Raw genomic sequence first — 20,332 nt, forward strand, 5'->3', positions numbered from 1 at the left:
ACTCTCTTACTACATGCACAACTTTTTTTTTTTTTTTTAAGATTTTATTTATTCATGAGAGAGAGAGAGAGAGAGGGAGAGGCAGAGACACAGGCGGAGGGAGAAGCAGGCTCCATGCAGGGAGCCCGATGTGGGACTCGATCCCGGGTCTCCAGGATCAGGCCCTGGGCTGAAGGTGGCGCTAAACTGCTGAGCCACCAGGGCTGCCCCCATGCACAACTTTTTATTTAAAAATAATGCCATATGCAACTGTGATCAGAAATATCTGGTCGCAAGAGGTGATCACCAAGGATATGAACTTGTAAGACTTCCTGATGTTTTACTTTGTTTTGCTTGATTTCACCTGCTAGTTATGGTTTGAAGGTAGCAAGTAAGTCTTTGTCTTAATGATGGCAAACTGGTGCAGAAACAAGGGGCCTAGTTAGAGTCGGTCATTGGGAGGAGCCAAGAGGAGAGGGAATGGGAATGGGATTCCAGTGTGGGCTGAGTGAGTGGCCTGAGTGATGCTCCTACTACTGCCGGGAGGGACTGCAGCATTCATGTCCCTCTAGGGCCTTTGTAGGACCATCTCTCCCCTGGCTCCTGTTCTCTCATGGGTCTGGACTGACAGAGGGACTGATAGCAATCATTCTCCTGCCCTCTCCTCTCAGACCAACAGCTATCTTGGGTAACAAAATTATAACAGGACAGTGATAGAGAAGTACGACTTTGTTCTGAGAAGAAATTAAACTTCATTATAACTGAACAAATAAAATGTGAGTTTTAATATCTTTATTTGATGTTTGAATTACTTATCTAAACCTCAGTACCATAATAGCTTAGACGTAAAATAAAATACCAATATTTTCCTCCACTATAACAGACACATAGGAAAAAAGCAAACATCAAGAGGCAAGAGGGGTCCGTTTTTCTCCTCTCTTTAGAGAAAACATTTTAGAATTCCTTTTTAAACTTTACCTTTTGGGGAATCCCTGGGTGGCTCAGTGGTCTAGCGGTCTAGCACCTGACTTCAGCCCAGGACGTGATCCTGGAGTCCCAGGATCGAGTCCCACCTCGGGCTCCCTGCATGGAGCCTGCTTCTCCCTCTGTGTCTCTGCCTCTCTCTCTCTCTCTCTCTCTCTCTCTCTCTGTGTCTCTCATGAATAAATACATAAAATCTCTTAAAAAAATAAACTTTACCTTTTGGGGGGCGCTTGTGTGGCTCAGTTGGTTAAGCATCTGCCTTTGGCTCATGTCATGATCCCAGGGTCCTGGTATGGAGCCCCGTGTTGGGCTCCCTGCTCAGTGGAGAGTCTGCTTCTCCCTCCCCTTCTGCCCCTACTTGCCTCCCCCCAACCCACCCCAGGCTCATGCACACTGTGTGAAATACATTAAAAAAATTTTAAAGGATTTTATTTATTTGATAGAGACGCAGACTCCCCCCCACTAAGCAGGGAGCCCAATGTGAGGCTTGATCCCAGGACCCCGGGATCAAGACCTGAGCCGGTGGCAGACACCTAACCGACTAAGCCACCCAGGTGACCTGTGAATTTTTGAAAGAAAAAGAAATAGGGGCACCTGGATGGCTCAGTCAGTTAAGTGTCCGCCTTCGGCTCAGGTCATGATCTCAGGGTCCTGGGATCGAGCCCTATGCCCCCTGCTCATGCTCTCTCTCTCTCTTGCTCTATGTCAAATAAAGAAATAAAATCTTTAAAAAAGAAAAAGAAAAAAGAAACTTTACCTTTGTTTGGAAGGATATTATGCATGCCTGTACTTGAAAATGAATTTTTATATGTTAAAACAACTTGTAATAAGTATAACATCTTCTGGCAAAACAGTGTTTAATCCTGGTCACAGGCAGACTTTGCTGAAAAGAGCATAAACCCAATGGAAAATAGTATTAGGAAGTGCCTACAAGAACATGACAGTTTGGGGCACTTGGGTGGCTCAGTTATTTGGGAATCTGCCTTTGACTTGGGTCACGAGCTCAGGGTCCTGGGAGTGATCCCTACAGGGGGCTCTCTGGGGAAGGGGGTGGGGAGTCTGCTTCTCCCTCTCTCTCTTCTTCTGTGTTCTTCTCTCTCTCTTAAATAAATAAAATCTTAAAAGAAAAAAAGTTTTTGGCTCATGGCACCTGTATGTTAAATTCACATATACTTTTAATATTCTTCATAATGAATTTTATATTCTACCAGTAAAGTCTTCAGAGAGCATTTATTGTTACTTCACAGAATGCCCAAGCATTTCTATTATGTAAAATTAAAGGTGAAACAATTTATAGTAAAAATATCTTTAGAATTCTTTCACTAGCAATTTCATCATTACCTGATGAAATAAAAATTAATCTTTCAGTAAAACCAATTGTTTGAGATACATATAATATTAAACTTTGTATTTTAAAGAGTTGTTGTAAAATTGGACATGCTTAGAGTGTTAACACTGCCATTTAGGAGAAACAGGATTTAATGTATTCTCTGTGCTGGGTAGGACTGAACCAGCTGCCATCACAGACAGATACCATACCTGTTAAGGCTGCACCAGAAGCCTATTTCTTGCTCACTAAATAATCAGCAGTGGGGGTTTCTGGCAGGAGGGCAGTTCTCACTGCAGACTGTCACCCAGGCTGCTTCTGTCCTGGGGCTCTGTCATCCCCTAGGACCTCACTGTGAGGAAATGCACAGATGCTTACTGAAGAGTCTGGCCAGAAAGTGCTACGTCCTGCTCTGTCCACAGTCTTTAGTGAGATCTGATCAGTAAACGTGAGGGGCACCGGGGCTGGGAAATAGCCTCTAGCTGAGCAGCCATTCCTCGGTGGCATCTGTACCATGCAACAGGAGTGTGGACTTTTCTGGACAGCTACCCTTCTGCCGGATTGTCCTGTTGTCTCTGGCACGAAGGCCAGAAAGAGTGATTAGAGGACTGGAACTTTCAGCCCCCCACTCCCACTCCCCCCCCCCCCCCCCGGCCTCAGAAGGGGAGGGGGGCAGCAGATTAAGCTCTACAAACACTCTCGAAGATCTGCTGAGCTTCCAGTTGGCAAACATGTCTGGGTCCTGGGAGGGTGTCATGCCCTGAGAGGGCATGAACTCTTCATGTACCAGAATGTCCTCCTTTGCCCTGTGCATCTCTTACATTTTGCTGTTCCTGAGTCGTTGCCTTGAAAATAAACCAGTAATAGTAGATAAAGCACTTTCCTGAGTTCTGTGATCTGTTCTAGCAAGTAGTGAAACTGAGGAGGGAGTTGTGGGGAAGTCCAATTTATAGCCGGTCACACACATGTGGCCCAGGACTTGCAATTGCACCTGAGGTGGGGTGCAGTCTTGTGTGACTGAACTCTTAAACCTGTAGAATCTGATGCTAGCTCCGGGGAGTGCTAGCACTGAAATGACCCTTAGGACACCTAGCTGGTGTCCACAATTAAGTTATTGGTGTTAGAAAGCACTCCACATACAAAACCCCCCTAATAAGAAAACCTCATTAAGGCAGACTGAATCCATTCAATCTAGAAGTTACCCACTGGCTGAAGAAGAATACATTTTTTCCCTTTCTTTCCTTATAGTTATTAATACATAAAAGAGAAACCTTTCTAGAAGTTTTGATTAGGGACCCGAGTGTTCTGTTATCTGATGACATGCATTGATACCAATGGAATGATGAGTTCAGGATCACAAAAGGAATCCCTGTTAGCAAGCTGGAGTTTGTCCTTCTGGGCATTATACCACATATTTTACTTGCATGTGAAGTTTGTTTTTGTTTTTAAAGTTGAAAAGAGTAAGTATTGCTTAAGCACTAGTAAAGATGATAAATTATTCCGGCACATTGGTGTTAGCACAAATTAATACTTTATAAGGTAGGCATACTTTCACATCTAGCTACAACGGTTTTGAGGTTTTACTGTAAGAGCATTCAAGAATAATTTATTTCGAAATAGAGTTTACAGGACAGGGTGTCTTTTATTAAATTTTCACATAAAAAGAAAAAAGTACACAGGGCACTAATTATAAGCAATACCACAATTAATTGGGCATCATCCCTCTGTAAAGAATAGGCAAGCAATGTATCATTTTAGTAACATTTTTTCCTGGTCTTTCACTTTCTGTATCCTCTTTTCTTGATTCCTGATCATTGAAGACATTGCTGAAAATGTTGATAAAACAAAGTTAGATTAGCAACATCTACTCTGGCTTTCAATTCTATAATGTGCTTCTTAAAAGGTCACCTTGCTACTAGAGAATAGATATATTCTGAGCTCAGAAGTTCTTAAAATTTTCAAAGTGGCATATTTTTGAAAAGACTGATGTTAAAGAGCTACGGGTAAATCTTTACTCTTTCGGTTGTTTTAAAGAACCTAATTATTATAGAAGCAATACATACTAATTGTAAATAATCTGAACACCTCAGAAGGGTACAAAGAGAGATGAAGGTGAAGGTCAGTGTCTGTCTCTGCTCCCTCAATCTGCTGAACTCCCCTCAGGGGGCATCACTTAAAACAGTTTGGTGAATATCTTCATGTACATGCACGCATGAGCGCACACACACATACACACACTTTTTTTTGCACACGTGGAAATATGTGGCATAAATTGTTCTGTAGTTTGCTTTATTCACTTAAAAAATGTCAATATTTTTCCAGTTTAGCTCATGTTTTGTTCTGACTGCACAGGATTCCATTATATGGATGTACCAACATGTTAGTAAATAACATTTTAAAAAGTTGATTTCTTAGGCTTCTGATTATTGAAAAATAAGTCACGGGGATGAAAGGTACAGCATAGGGAGTATAGTTAATAGTATTTTAATAGTGTTGTGTGGTGGGTGACAGGTGGTAGCTACACTTGTGAACACAGCAGAAAGTATAGAGAACTTGAATCACTATGTGCTACACCTGAAACTAATGTTAACATTGTCAACTACACTTAAGTAGAAAAAGTTTTCTTATTCTCATTTATAAACAATGCTATTTGTAAACAGGCTTTTGTGTGTACAATTTTTTCTTGAACTAATTGCTGTAAATGGAATTTCTGAGTCAAAGCATATGTACAATTTAAATCTTGATAAATGCTCCCAAAATTCTCTCTAAATCTGTTTCATAATTTCCAAGAGACATTCCATCCAGACAATGCATCAAATAAAAAGGTCTTTTTATTTTTTAAACAAATACAACGTATCTCCCATTTGTATTATTGTATTATTATACTGAGTATATACACAGACATATACTCAGAAATAGAAGCCAAAGTGTGAATAAAAATGGGGCCAATAAAAGGCGTGTGCATCTTTTAAAAAATTCACAATAAACTTAAAATCAAATGTTTTTCTTGATGTTTATATACACAGGGATCCGGAATTATCAGAAGGGATGTGGAGTTTTCCCTAATAACAATTTGGTATAGCCTTAGCAGATTAAAAAATGTGGGCTTTCAAGTCAGCAGTAGCAGCTCTAATACTCATTGTGTGACTTACAACTTATTGATTGTGATGTGATCTTCAGTTTCCTCATTTTCGAATGACCTGATATTAGCACCCACCTCCCAATATTGTTATGAGGCTCACATAGAGAAAACATAAGTCAAGCACTGAGTACAGGGCCTGGTGCGTAGCTGGTAATTGCTCAGTAAATACCAATAGCTACTATTATTACTAATAAGGGTTAAACTTACTTTAGAAGGAATTGTTCTTAGAAAAGTATTTATAACCTTCATCTAGCAACTTATATTTCCTAGAGATGGAACAATAGGCTAAGAATAACAAGTATACTCCAAAATTACTTTTTTTTTTTTTTTCAAAATTACTTCTGACAAAGGCTTCTGGATTCATGGATTCATACCAGAAAAGCACAAAACACGATAGCCCTTCCAAATCCTTGGAACATATCCATAACCTCCCACAACCATGGGAACATCCACTTAGAACTTATGCCCCACAAGTTGCCCACCATCTGCAGAGTACGACAGTTTTCATTCAAACAGCTTTAGTACATTTAAAAGTAGTTTATCTTTTTATTTAGGGATTCATTGGGTGGCACAGTCTCTTCTGGTCTATGCTAATTCAACTCCCGCGTAAAGTGAAACAAATTTATTTTTTCTAGCTATCAACTGCAATGTTATCCTGTCATACAAAGGCTTGTGTACAGACCTAATGGAGATGAGAAAGAGTGTGTGTGGGGAAGTCTCATGTGAAAAACTGCTCAAAACGTGTCCTGAGGATTGCTCAGCAGTATTATCACCCTTATTAGATGACAGAATAGAGCGGGGCTTAAGTGACCTCCTCAGGGTTGTACACCAATCCAGGGGTTAGTCATGGGTAAAATCTTCATATTTTGACTGAGGCTTCTGAATTGCATATTCAATATCCTCCTCAGCCAGTTATAGATAGAAGGCTTAACCTGAAGGGAAGGTGAGTATTCTTTTGAGCAAGGAAGATCTCTCTGAAATGTACACGGTACCTTGGTTCTTCATCTGTAAATCTTCTACCAGAGTTTGCAAGCTTTCCAGTCTGTTCTGAAGCTTTCTGCATGTTTTTCCTGTTGTTTCTATTGGCTGAGACTGTGAAGCTATTAGAAAATTGCTTAGATGTGATATTAAAAGTCTGTTCAGTATTTCTTTTTAGAAATCTTCCAATGACAGGTTAAACAACCTTTCCTCTAGAATAATGGAAACTTTAAAACACTATTTAAAAATAAAAAGTGTTTTATCTAAATATTGCAATACTAGTGTATTTGATTGTTTCAAACCAATCTGATTTGTTATTATTTAACTACATTGCATTAAATGGGATGAGTGAGAGGAGTACTTTAAATGTAATGATACATTCTGCATTATAAATGACAGCTTTTCATACCAAACCTGAGTAGCTCCATTAACTTAGGATTTGGAAGAGCAAGATTTAATACTGATACTGCCAACAATTTTGAATGTGTGTGAGACCAAGTACCCATGTCATGGCTGTCACCTGAATGAGGACAGTGTTCTTTGGTGGGAAAGGGTACAGATGCTGACATGGCTGCAGTGAACCTAGAATAAGTGCAGCAGTAGCAAGTCAAGAGGGGCTAGAAGGATATAAGCTAAACTCTAATAAGCATGCTGTTTTGCCAATCCCTAAAAAGACTGATTGGCAATCTTGAAGTTTTAATTTTGATCCTAGTCCCTGCCTTGCTGTATAATCTTGAAAATATTTTTTGGTGGCTCATTTTCCCATTAAAAAAGCCTTTTCAGGGGATCCCTGGGTGGCGCAGTGGTTTGGCGCCTGCCTTTGGCCCAGGGCGCGATCCTGGAGACCCGGGATCGAATCCCACATCGGGCTTCCGGTGCATGGAGCCTGCTTCTCCCTCTGCCTGTGTCTCTGCCTCTCTCTCTCTCTCTCTCTGTGACTATCATAAATAAATAAAAAGTTAAAAAAAAAAAAAAGCCTTTTCAGTACAGAGATGCTAATATTAAAGGCAATCATCTAAGAATCGTTTTAGTTCAGAGGATGAAAAACAGTTACTCAGAGAGTTTTCACATAGATAATATGTATGTGATGAATATCTATCTGACAGTAGAAAAAAATGCCATGTTATCATGTAATCACAATAATGAGGTGACCAGAAACATTGTTCTACTCCTACAATAGTCACTGCTCTAATAGTTAAAGAATTTGCTGCTCTAAAGTTTTTAAAAATACTAAAGGATAACTGAGAAACATTAAGAGAGGAAGGAGAACAAAATGCAGGAAAAAAGATGACAAAAAAGAAAATGTATTAAAATCTGTGATTAGGTTTGATTTTTATTTTGGGGTGAATCTAGAAATGTGTGAGGCAGAGAATTTCTCAGGACTAAGACCTGACTTAAGAGTGATGCAACAGTTTGCCCAGCTTATCCCTTATCAAAGGGAACGATGCCAGAGAGCACTGGGGTTATCGGTGTTGCTGTCATATATTGTAAAAAGACATTTCAAGTTTAATTCAACATATACATACATATCTATCATCCACTTACTCATCATGCACTTAAATCTAAATCAAACATTTTTCTCATCTGTTTTAGCAAATATCAACTTAAAACTTTAAAAATGAGAACATTTTGACAAATTTGTATGATAGATACTTGCACTTAAAAAAGCAGAGACTGAAAAGAGCCATAGTTTTAGAGAATGTAAATAAGAAAACTCATAGCATTAAAAAAAAAAAAAAAAAAAAAGACCCAAAATCTTACCGTAAAATAGGGGGGAAAAGTTCCTTACTCATGTTAGAGAAAGAAAGAGAAAATATTCACATATGATATTTCTGCATATTTATTAAGGAGAGTGTGTGTGTGTGTGTGCGTGTGCACGTGTGCACGCACAATAGCTATTTTATTTAAATAAGACTCAAGTTACACAGCATCAGTTAGAGCTTGCACATAAGATCACCATGAAAAAGTTTATTAATTCTGATTATGGAAAAGAACTTTCAATTCACCAGAGCAGGAAATCAATTAATCTCATCAGTGACACCAGATCATTCTTACCTTTAACAGAAGCAGATGAATGAACAGGTTTTGTGGATCTATATTGTGATGTGGAACCTACTGAATCTTCAACTGAACTAGTTAGGAGTGAGTGAACTGGAGACTTCTTAGGAGAAGAATGGAATGAACGAGAAGCTGAGTTTTTCACAGATGGACTTGCTAAAATTTGGCAAGAACAAAAGTAAAAGGACAGAATTAATTAAAAATAGCATACGGGGCAGCCCAGGTGGCTCATCAGTTTAGTGCCGCCTTCAGCTCAGGGCCTGATCCTGGAGACCCGGGATCGAGTCCCACATCAGGCTCCCTCCATGGAGCCTGCTTCTCCCTCTACCTGTGTCTCTGCCTCTCTCTCTCTGTGTGTCTCTCATGAATAAATAAATAAATAAAATCTTAAAAAAATAAAAAATAAAAAATAAATAAATAAATAAAATCTTAAAAAAAAAATAGCATACTGCCCCTCTTAAAAAGTCAAACTTTCATGAGTGAATGTTCCCAATGATGGGGTTGAGGGGACATTCTGATAAATACCCAAGGCTTTGGGTTAGAACTGCAAAGGTGTAAGACCTGCCCTTGGGGGTCCTGGGGTCCAGCTTCAAATTCTCTTAATTCCTGTTTGGATTAAACTGACCTGGGGCTATGGTGTTCTTAGTTGTCTACCAGAAGCAAGCACAAATGCTATTTGGAGGAAGGCAGCCTTATTCTAGGCTGCAGAGTATCTGTATAATTTTGCAAATATATCTATCATACGATAAAAATAACTAAGCATAGAAGGGGACAAAATGACACAGCAGAGGGCAGCCCTGGTGGCGCAGCGGTTTGGCGCAGCTTGCAGCCTGGGGTGTGATCCTGGAGACCCGGGATCGAGTCCCGCATCGGGCTCCCTGCATGGAGCCTGCTTCTCTCTCTGTCTGTGTCTCTGCCTCTCTCTCTCTGTGTCTATGAATAAATAAATAAAATCTCAAAAAAAAAAAATGACACAGCAGAAAACCGAGAGAAAAAAATACAGATCACAGACGCAGACCCACAAGGTCTAGATAATGGAATCCCAGACAAGCACAGACTTAAGCAGCATTATTTCAAACCCCAAATGGGCTCTTCTTAATAAAGAAAAACCATAACTGGATATAATAAAAACTGCTAAAAAACATCCTCGAAAAACAAACCAGAGACAAAAACAATCCTAAAGCTGCCAAAAGGGCAAAAACAAATAGGTTACATTTAAATGAGCAACCATTAAACTTAGAGCTGACTTCTTAGAAACAATGGAAGCCAAAAAAAAAAAAAAAAGGAACATTTTCAAAGTGAAGGAAAAATGTCAACTGGAAATTCTATACTCAACAAAAATATCCTTCAAAAATGAGAATGAAATAAAGACAACTGCAGAAAAACAGAAACTGAGAGAGTGTATCACCAACAGACTTCCGTTAAAGGAAAAATTAAAGGCACAAGAGTAAAACGATACCAGATAGAAAGTAAATTATAAGTATGTGGGTATAACTAAATGGATGTTAACTGTACAAAATAATGAAAATTATCCATTGTGGTGGTATTCACCTTTATAGTTAAAATATATATGTGACAACAATTATATGTAACTTGAAAGGATAGTGAATGGAATTAAGATGCTCTGAAGTACTCACAACACAGGAGAAAAGGTAAAAGCATTCGTGTGTATTAATCTAATAAGGCAAAGATATATGTTGTACTCTCTTGAGTAATTATGAAAACAACAGTAAAAACATGTAAGTGAAATTTCAAATAATTTAATTTCAAATAAATGCTTTTTCTTCAAAATATTAGTTCATAAAAGATTTCTCATAAGTTAAAGATTATTTAAAAATTAAAAATTGACATTTTATTTAAAACTATTATGTTGGGATCCCTGGGTGGCGCAGCAGTTTAGTGCCTGCCTTTGGCCCAGGGCACTATCCTGGAGACCTGGGATCGAGTCCTGCATCGGGCTCCCGGTGCATGGAGCCTGCTTCTCCCTCTGCCTGTGTCTCTGCCTCTTTTTCTCTCTGTGACTATCATACATAAATTAAAAAAATAAATAAATAATTAAAACTACTATGTTTTTGATTTTAGATATATATTGACAATCTTGTATAAAAACAAGAAAACCTGGAAACTTATCTTTCTTTTATCTCTTTCACCTCACACCTCCATTTTCCTTGTATCCTTGTCCAGATTTATACCTAGACTTCTGTTGAATATCATTTTCAGTTTCATTCTTTCCCATTCATTTCATTATCTTCTCTAGGATGACAAGTTATACCTTCCAAATCTAATATACTCTCTGTAATTATTTTTCATCTTTCTTTTTGTGTCATTTTCTCTAAGAGGTCTGGTGATTTCAAGTCTATGTGATTTCAGTCATGCCTATTGTATTTCTATCTTTCTCAAGGCTTTCTCTTGTAATGTTTATATTTTTCTCTTCCATTTCCAGTCTGTTATGACATTTTGCTTTTCAACAGCTTCTGTTATCTTTCAATTACTTCCTTGACCTCCTTATTTTGCAGACAGGATTATAAGTCTTTGGAAACGATAAAGAGAACCATCTGTCTCAATTCTTTTTGTTTTCATCCATTCAATAAGTATTTATTGAGCACCTGCTATGTGCCTAGTATATATCAGGAAACCAAACAAAGACATCTGCCTTTGTGCAGCTTTTGTTTAGCAGGAGGTGACACAGTCATCTTTATGAACAACATAAATAAGTAAGTTATGTATTGAAAGATACTAAGTGTGATTTAAAAAAAGAAAAAGGGTGACTGGGAGTATGGCAGAATTACAATCTTTACAGAAGGTGGTAAGAGTAGTCTCAGTGAGTAGGTGGCATCTGAGCAATGCAAGGGACAGTGGCATAAAGGCCTTGGAGGATGCAACAGAGTAGAGGAAAGGGAGGAGGGGGAAAAGGGGGAGGAGGGGTAGGAGGAGGAGGAGGAAGAGGAAGAGGAGGAGGAGGAAGAGGAAGAGGAGGAGGAGGAGGAGGAGGAGAAGGAGGAGGAGGAGGAAATGAGACTGGAGAGTTAATGGGGACTTACAGGCTACATACAGTCATACCCGCTTCTACTCTCATGAAAATGAGAAGCCACTGCAGAGTTTTAGGCAGGCCCAATTTCTGTACTTTCATTGACTACTCACCTGTAGATGGGAATGTAAAGCAACTAGATGGATCTTCCAAGTCTCCTGTGTGTAATGTGACTGGCTCTCTGGAACATAAGGATGGTCATGCAAACATTCCATTTCACAAACACAGTGCTTAGATTTATGGACAGAAGCAAGCTAATGCACACAAAAGTGACATCTTAAATATAAACAAAAGATGGCAGCTATGATCCTAAATTGCAGAAATCCTAAAATACCCTAAGGGGGAGATCCAAAGTTGCATTATTTTTTTTATGCATTCAGTACCCATGAACATTCTGCAGAATAGACATGCAGAATGGTTATACAATATTGGTTATACAATTCATTTTTTGGTGATAATAGCTTATAACCCAAGTATTTCTCTCATAGATTCTAAGAGATACAATCCCAGTAGCTTATTTTAAAATAGAAAAAAAAAAAAAAAACCCCACAAAGACAAAAACAGGAACCTCTTTTGGCAACAGCAATATCACTTTACAAAAGTATCACTTAGTTAAATCGAGTTGCAATAAACCACACTGTTCTCTGTGGTTTGGGTAACGGTACAAGAATATTATGGTAGTAGTTTTCTTGCAGGGGGTTTGTAATGTCAACACTGTTTTAATTATAACACTAAGATATTATTATCATCTTTTTAATTCTCAGTCTCTCACGAGTGTATAGTGGAGTTTCCCAGAGATATCACAGTATCTGACACCACAAGAGGTTAACTGCAAATGTAGACATGAGAACCCAGCTGTCTTTTATTAAGCCACATATTAAACTGTAAAACAATGCCTTCTCAACGATTTTTTGTTTGAAAAAGTTATTTTTATAATAAAATGCCATTATGTCAACATGTAATATAGTTATTTCTAAATGTATATCAAAGGGTTTTACATTTTTAAAATGCTTAATATGATAATTTATTTCCCAATACTTAGAATAGCAATAGAAATGACTTATACAAACAAAAGTTCTTAGGAATCTTCAATATCTGTGACTACAAAGGGGGTCTGAGACCAAAAAGTTTGAGAATAGCTACATTAGGAGAAAAGCCCTGGAAAGGAAGTTTCATGGCTATATTATGGATAGCCTTAATTATCAGAGCAGTTTGTTTCTGCTGCAGTAGGCAGTAGGGTGCCTTTGAATAGTCTGAGGTGTGCTTTAGGCAGATCAATTTGAAATTGATATATAGAAGTGACGAGAACATGCAACAGACTGGAAATTCTAAAACAGCCACACTAAACACCATCAAGGCCACCACCATAGCCTAAGAAAGGGAACAAGGCCTAATGCAGTGTGGTGGGCTCAGTAATGGCCACCATGTAGATCTGCTTCTAAATTTCAAAAACATACAAGTGCTACCTTACATGGCAACAGAGTCTCTCTGCAGATGTGATGAAATTAAGGATCCTGAGGTGGGGAGACTATCCTGGGTTATCTGGGAGGTTAACCCAAGGGTCTATAAGAGGTAGGCAGTGGGGGATTTCATTCGGGACAGTGAAGACAATGTGGCAACTCAGCAGACAGATTTGAGATGCTGTGCTATGCTGCTATCTGAAGATGAAGGGAGAAGTCATGACCTAGAGTGCAAGGAATGAAACTCTACAAGCTGAAAAAAGTAAGGAAATGGGGATCCCTGGGTGGCGCAGCAGTTTGGCGCCTGCCTTTGGCCCAGGGCGCGATCCTGGAGACCCGGGATCGAATCCCGCATCGGGCTCCCGGTGCATGGAGCCTGCTTCTCCCTCTGCCTGTGTCTCTGCCTCTCTCTCTCTCTCTGTATGACTATCATAAATAAATTAAAAAAAAAAAAAGGTAAGGAAATGGATTAACTCCAAGAGCTCTGGAAAGAGTGTGGCCCTGCCAACATCTTAACTTCACCCAGTGGAACTGATTGAGGACTTTGGGCTTCCTTGGAAATGTAAGAGAGATAAATCTGTGTGGTTTAAACCACTAATTTTGTTACAGCAGCCACAGGGAATTAAAACAAGCAGCTGGAGAGGATGTACAAAGAAGAAAATGATTTTGAGAACTGTTTTAGAGTTGAAATTAATGAGATTTAGTGGCTAGAGAAACAAGACAAAGGAGGAAGAAGAATCAAAGATAATGTTAGAGGTGCCCTGGAAAGCAGGACTCCATTGACAGAAACAGAAGACAAGATGGGGGGAATGGTTTTGTGAAATGATTGCCTTTGTTTCATTTTGGTCATTATGATCTTCCAGTCTTTATGTTTCAGCTCCTGAAACATCCATATGGAGATGTGTAAAGGGGAGCTAGATGTTTCGAAGCCTTTATTGGAAATCTTCCTTAGGTCATAATGTTGCTCATTAAGTTTTAATAATATAACAAAATAAGAAAAGTCAATTCTCCACAACACTTCTGAGACATGTAGCTCTCAGAATAATTCAAGCACAAAGCCACATACCAGAGGTGCTCATTTCTTTAATTTTTTATTCTGTTCTGGTATATGGATTATATTGATTTAACTTAAAAGGTTGCAGAGGTTTCTAAGTGAAGAAACGTTGCTGTAAGGTATTGAGTAAAAGCAAAGATGATGCAATGACAGTGAACTGTTGTAGTAAAACAGTAACTATGATATTCTTTCTCATTTCTTTATGTGTGAGTTTTTTAAATGGCCAATTTGCCATTGTAGAGAGTATTTAAATGCATCTTTAATCTTCTAGTGTGTTTCATACATTTCAGAGCTTCTATAAAATATGTGAAAACCTCTTCTTCCCACGGCTTCTGGGCAGCTCAGTTAGTTAAGCACCTGACTTTTGGTTTGGGCTCAGGTCATGATCTTGTGGTCATGAGATCATCAGGCTCCATGCTCAGCAGGGAGTCTGCTTCAGATTCTCTTTCCTTCCTCCTTAGCTCTTCCCTCCTTCTTGCTTGTGCTTTCTCTCTTTCTCTCTCTCAAATAAAATCTTAAGAAAAAAAGAAAGAAAGAAAACCTCTTCTTCCCATTTGAACATAGGAAGGGGCCAGGTCCCAGCTTTTCCTCCTCATTCTCTTGCTTCACAAACACACCATTGCTGAAAGGAACAGATTTCCATGACATGCTGGTCATGGAAAAACTATAGCAGAGCTTCACATATCTTAGGGGAGTAGCCGCTCTGTGCCTCATGTTGAGGACTGGGCTCCTTCCCAGAGAGCTCAGTCTAGACACACAGAGGTGCTCATACGCTTGAGCTCAGGAGCTGGCAGGACCAGAGTTCAAACGTGGTTCCACTGTTTACAAGCTATATGACCCTGGCAAGTTGCTTAAGCAACCTTGAGTCTTCATTTCTAACACATATATGGACATAATAATGCGTAAGTCAAAGATTAAGTTAGATAGACTAAATGAAGTAAGTCTAAAGCACTTAGAAAATGTCAATAAAAATATGCAGTAGATAGCTGCAGATACTATTAATAGGCTCCACGTCATGTAAGATGGCTAGGTGAGAAGAACACGCCAACTCATTTAAGAGAAAGGTACATTTAGAAAGATTCAAGTTCACTGTATGTATTGATCAAGCAGTGGAGACAGTAAGAAAGTATTTATAATACTGTCTTAATTCACTCACGAAACAAACGTTTTACTAAATGGCTACTCTGTGTCAGGCAAATGGCTGGTGCTGAAGACACCACAATGAATAAGCCTCTGCCTAACTGGATTTAAACATAATTCATGTTCATATTCCCAAGATATATGAAAGGCTCTGATATCTCTATTTCTTTTTAGGAGGATAAAAATCTAAAAGATAAAAGTCAGTTTTTGGGCATTTGGGCTTTGGAAGGCAGTCAGTCAATAAACCGTAAACACATGTAGTCTCGCCCACTGTTACATTTTATGGACCTAACGTCGAGGGTGGCACATCACAGGTAGTTAACAATCTATTGAAATAAGGAGTAAATAGTAGAAATGTGGAGTCCTGTACAGTCAGGGGCTGGTAAGGTCATTTCTTACCTGCTAAGAGTGTCACTGGATTTGCTACCTTCAGTGGAGTCCCTTAATGAGTTGTTGCTTCTGTTGGCAAAAGGATGGCAAAGATGAAGGCTACATGGTGTAATTTTTACTTAATGATAAGACAACACTGTTTCTCTGAATGTTGCTTTTACACCAACACTGATTCAAAGAGTGAGACTGGGCCACTGGCTCTTCCAGGTAGAGAAACAATGTGAAGAAAAGCTTAACAACAAAAGGAATGGGCTCCTTTTGGGAACCAGGAGTAGTCTGTTTGGGTTAGAGCACACTATGGGAGCTAAGGGGGCTGCTGATAAGTTAGGGAGCTCTCCTTCAATGTCAGACCAGGGAACTAGGTCCCTACTGCAGCAGGCAGTGTGGGCTGATGAAGACCCGACAGTAATGTCCTCTGTGTCTTACATGAGTAACAAATTAATATTAGCTGTTTTCCTCCTTGGCTAAAAAAAAGGAGGCTGTCTCTGTTGAGAGGTTACGGATTTCATTTCTTTGTGCTCTTTTTAGGATTTCATTTAACAATTCAGCTATTCAATTACTGAGGAAAACACAATGTTCTCTGTGGGGTTCTTAGAATCCTATACTGAGGTTCTTAGACTTTCCTTCCAGACTACTTTCCTCTCAAAAGTTATATAAGCCATTGTAAATGAGTACAAATATAGAAAAAACTCTTCTATATTTGGTATGGCATACTATGTAAATATCTTCATATGGGTAAACAGCAGCAAAATTTAAAATAAGCCAAAAAAAATTCCTGATTTCTAGAAAATACATTACATTGAATCTGCCTTAGATTTAACATAACAGCCTTAACTTTAAAGCCCAAATGCCCATCAATCCCCATGTAAACTGTCCAGACTTCACAAATTCCCTGGAAATCTAAAAAAATTCTTTGGACAATTAATTAGACTCAGAATCTCAGATTCTTCTTACCTATAGATTATCTCTAATCTCAGGCTTGATTCAGTAATGCAATATCTTACTCTATCATCTCTGTATAGATAAATGTTAACTCTCAGTTAATTATACAAAGAACAATTTCCAGATTCCATGTATTTTTAGAATAATTAATTGCTCATATGTATTTAATTCTTCCTTAGGAATCCCTGGGTGGCTCAGTAGTTTAGCATCTGCCTTCGGCCCAGGGTGTGATCCTGGAGTCCCAGGATTGAGTCCCGCGTTGGGCTCCCTGCATGGAACCTGCTTCTCCCTCTGCCTGTGTCTCTGCCTCTCTCTCTCTCTGTATCTCTCATGAACAAATAAATAAAATTTAAAAAAAAAATTCTTCCTTAAAGCACAACAATAGATTTTAGGCCTCCAAGCAAATTTTGCAGAAAGCTGCCCCTGGATTTTATCAACTCAGACATGCTTTCATAGACCCTTAAAAGCTTCAGGCTGAGATGAGGCTTTGGTGACAAGGTCATTTGTACAATTACAGCAAATTAACATACATTCTTTAAAGGAAGGAGCCAAATATATTCATGTTCAATACAGTCCAATAGAGTTCAAGTCCACAATTAGTGGCTAAAGTGCTGGAAACCCTTTGATCAGGGAAATCATAGCAATTTTTGTGGAATGATTAGTGCTGGGAGCCAGGGGCTCTAACTGTTACTTTTGGCTTTTGCTTTGCTTCAGAGAAGAAGGCAACTCAATCTATGCCTCAACCTCCTCATTTGTCAAATGAGCTTAGTAATACTGCCCTGGCTTAGAAGGCATATTATAGAGTTCCCACAAAAATGAAAGTGCTCTGAACATATATGTACTCCTCAGAGGAGCAGCCAGTGGAATGTTTCTGACATATGATTCGGAGAATGCAATGTTATGCTACGTAACCGGGCTGTGCTCTTTCACTATTACGACTAATAATACTATTAATATATATTAAATAAATCCAGTTAATATTTAGCTACTTCAGGTTCACATATAATTGGACACCTTAAGAAATTGGAGATTGTTTATATATGTGTATTATTTCAGAAAGTATTACGTTTAGATATTTGCCAGATATCCAGAAAATGAATATTACAACAAGCTGTTACAATACTAAGAACTAGTATACAATTAGTACTCTGTATTAAATACAGTGTATTTACTGTATACTGTACACTGTGTATCATATAGCGTATACTCTATTCAAATGATTTGTTAATCTAATAATAACACACAATAAAATTTTAAAACATTATTTGAAAAGAATATGAGAATCTCATTGATATCTGCAGGTATCTACAGGGAAGGGCTGGTGAACTGGTTCAGTCATTTTTGGGTGTGACCTTTTACTAATCTGGTATAAGTCATTGGCATGAATCCCTAGAGAACCAAGGATTTTCCTATTAGGTTATACCTGAACCCTATTAGATTATACTTGTAATTCTCATGATTCTGGTTTAGCTCCACCATTGAACTGTGTGGCCGCAAGCATGTCAACCTTGTGAAGCTTACTTTCTTCTCACTTTTTTAGATGAGATAAATAAACTCTGCCCTGTCCTGGTTCAAACAGTTGCTGTGATGATCAAATAAGCTTATGGGTGTAAAATCTGTCGGGAACTACAACTTACTATACTAACATGACTTTGGCTAACACCTTGCTTTGACTTATTTCTTTCTGAACAGAGTAACTGTAATGATTGCTCTTCATATCAAGTTGTTTTACTTTGGCTTAGCTCTTCCACTTTCATATTGTCTTCCCTGGTAACATCAGATACTCTTTGAAGTTAAACCTCAACCTCTGACACAATACCACATAGACAACTAATGGCAAACCCCTGATGAGAGCAGCTCTACCATTCTGCAGTACACCTAGTCTTACACAGCCACATATGAGACTCCCAGGGATGGTGCTCTCCCTTCTTCTTCAGGCTTGCCCAGAGGCACAGCTGGTTCCTCGTTGATCACACTTCTCAACTCTTGGAGAAGTTGTTTCAGGTCCCTTGTTGGATCTTCCTTCAATGTGTTAGGTTTCATAGAGTGCTGAATTAAAACAATTCACAAAACACCTTGGTTTTTTTTTTAGATTTGTATGCTATTTTCTATTGTAAAATTAATTTAGCTGGTAAAATAGAAATTATGGAGGAAAAAGAAGAAAAAAATCACCTGTAATCTTACTACTCAGGGATAATCAATAATAACCAATCAATAATCAACACAGTGCTGTATCTAATTTATAAATATGTGTATACTTATTTATGTATCCATATTTATAAATTAGAGGATATACACATAGGATCAAACTATACACATCTATTTTAAATCATCAAAAAGATTTTAACCATGTAGTATGGATAGCACACTATGTCATTAAGTATTTACAGCTATGGGTGCCTGGGAGGGTCTGTTAAGCATCTGCCTTTGGCTCAGGTTGTGATCCCAGGGCCCTGGGATAGAGTCCCTGCATTGGGCTCCTGGCTCTGTGGAGAGCCTGCTTCTCCCTCTCCCCCTGCTTGCCACTATCCCTGCTTGTGCTATCAAAGAAATAACAAATAAAATCTTAAAAAAAAATTTACAACTATGTCCAGGCAAAAAATTTACAACTATGTCCAGGCAAAATAACACAAAATAACTGTGTGTCTCTCATGAATAAATAATTGTATGTGTCTCTCATGAATACATAAAATTTAAAAAATTAATTCTAATACTTTGTTTAGGGCTGAACTAATTTTATAAAGCTACAGAACTTTTGGACAGCTCTGGTGGCTCAGCGGTTTAGTGCTGCCTTCAGCCCAGGGTGTGATCCTGGAGACCTGGGATCGAGTCCCATGTCGGGCTCCCTGCATGGAGCCTGCTTCTCCCTCTGCCTGTGTCTCTGCCTCTCTCTCTCTCTTTCTGTGTCTCTCATGAATAAATAAATAAATCTTTAAAAAAAAATAAAGCTACAGAACTTTAGAAGTAAGGAACTCTTTAGAGATGAATTAATTTACTCCCCCATTTTACTGATGAGGAAAGAGACATTCGATATTTTTGAGACTTTTTGTTTTTTAATATTTTATTTATTTATTCATGATAGAGAGAGAGGGGCAGAGACACAAGCAGAGGGAGAAGCAGGCTCCCTGCAGGGGGTCCAATGTGGGACTCGATCCCAGGACCCCAGGATCACGACCTGAGCTGAAGGCAGACACTCAGCCACTGAGATACCCAGGTGCCCCTTAAATGAGTTTTTTTTTAAATGAGTTTTAGATATATAAGTATTCCCTAATAAATATTTATAATATAATAAGAACTACAGATGTTCCCAATAGGCACCTCAAAAAGGGAAACCAAATGATAATCTGAAGTTGCTCTGGAGAGCAGATGGTCTTAGCTGGACACTCATGGATAGAAAGTCATCAGTCATCATCAAGCTACTTTAGCTGGAAGTATCTGTCCCAATGTAGAGTTAAGCCTGCCATATACATTGGTTGCTGAATGAACACCGGCTTTGCTTTTCTAGGGTCCATGACAAACAAGTGTTGATGTTATTGAAATAAGCCTATAATCCTCTTCTCTTCCTAACCCCACTGACAAACTACATATAACATTGAGCTGAAGATATTAAGAATTCTGATTAACTGAATGAGTGGGTAAGTATGGTCTTTCCAGTTTATTGATGGTCACTTTTCCTGGAAATTGCCATGAGTTCAGAGTTTCATAAATTAGACTCTGTTTAATTACTAAATTTGGCTCCATTAATTTAAAATAATAAAGATGTGAACCAGTTTTAATAGACTATTTTTTAGAGCAGTTTTAGGTTCACAGCAAAACTGAATGAAAGGTACAGAGATTTCCCACATACCCC

General features: G+C 38.6%; 1 protein-coding gene across 21 annotated transcripts in view; it reads right to left on the reverse strand.

Moving 5' to 3' along the window:
* Positions 1-3,860: 3,860 nt before the first annotated feature.
* Positions 3,861-20,332, reverse strand: part of CCDC158 (coiled-coil domain containing 158) — a 127,621-nt gene continuing 111,149 nt past the window's right edge. For 13 of the 21 annotated variants that reach the window (XM_025427333.3, XM_049105069.1, XM_049105070.1 and 10 more), the window contains 6 exons: positions 18,371-18,531; positions 15,550-15,609; positions 11,610-11,677; positions 8,466-8,624; positions 6,425-6,524; positions 3,861-4,116 (listed from right to left, as the gene is read on the reverse strand). In XM_025427333.3, coding sequence (XP_025283118.1) covers positions 3,996-4,116; positions 6,425-6,524; positions 8,466-8,624; positions 11,610-11,677; positions 15,550-15,609; positions 18,371-18,531 — 669 coding nt within the window. In that variant the 3' untranslated portion in view covers positions 3,861-3,995. Of the gene's footprint in view, positions 4,117-6,424; positions 6,533-8,465; positions 8,625-11,609; positions 11,678-12,336; positions 14,525-15,549; positions 15,610-18,370; positions 18,532-20,332 lie in introns of those variants that run through there. The other 8 variants (XM_025427362.3, XM_025427375.3, XR_007407832.1 and 5 more) reach the window with 8 other exon arrangements.

This window comes from Canis lupus, chromosome 32, assembly GCF_003254725.2.
Source record: "Canis lupus dingo isolate Sandy chromosome 32, ASM325472v2, whole genome shotgun sequence".
NCBI lineage: Eukaryota > Metazoa > Chordata > Mammalia > Carnivora > Canidae > Canis > Canis lupus.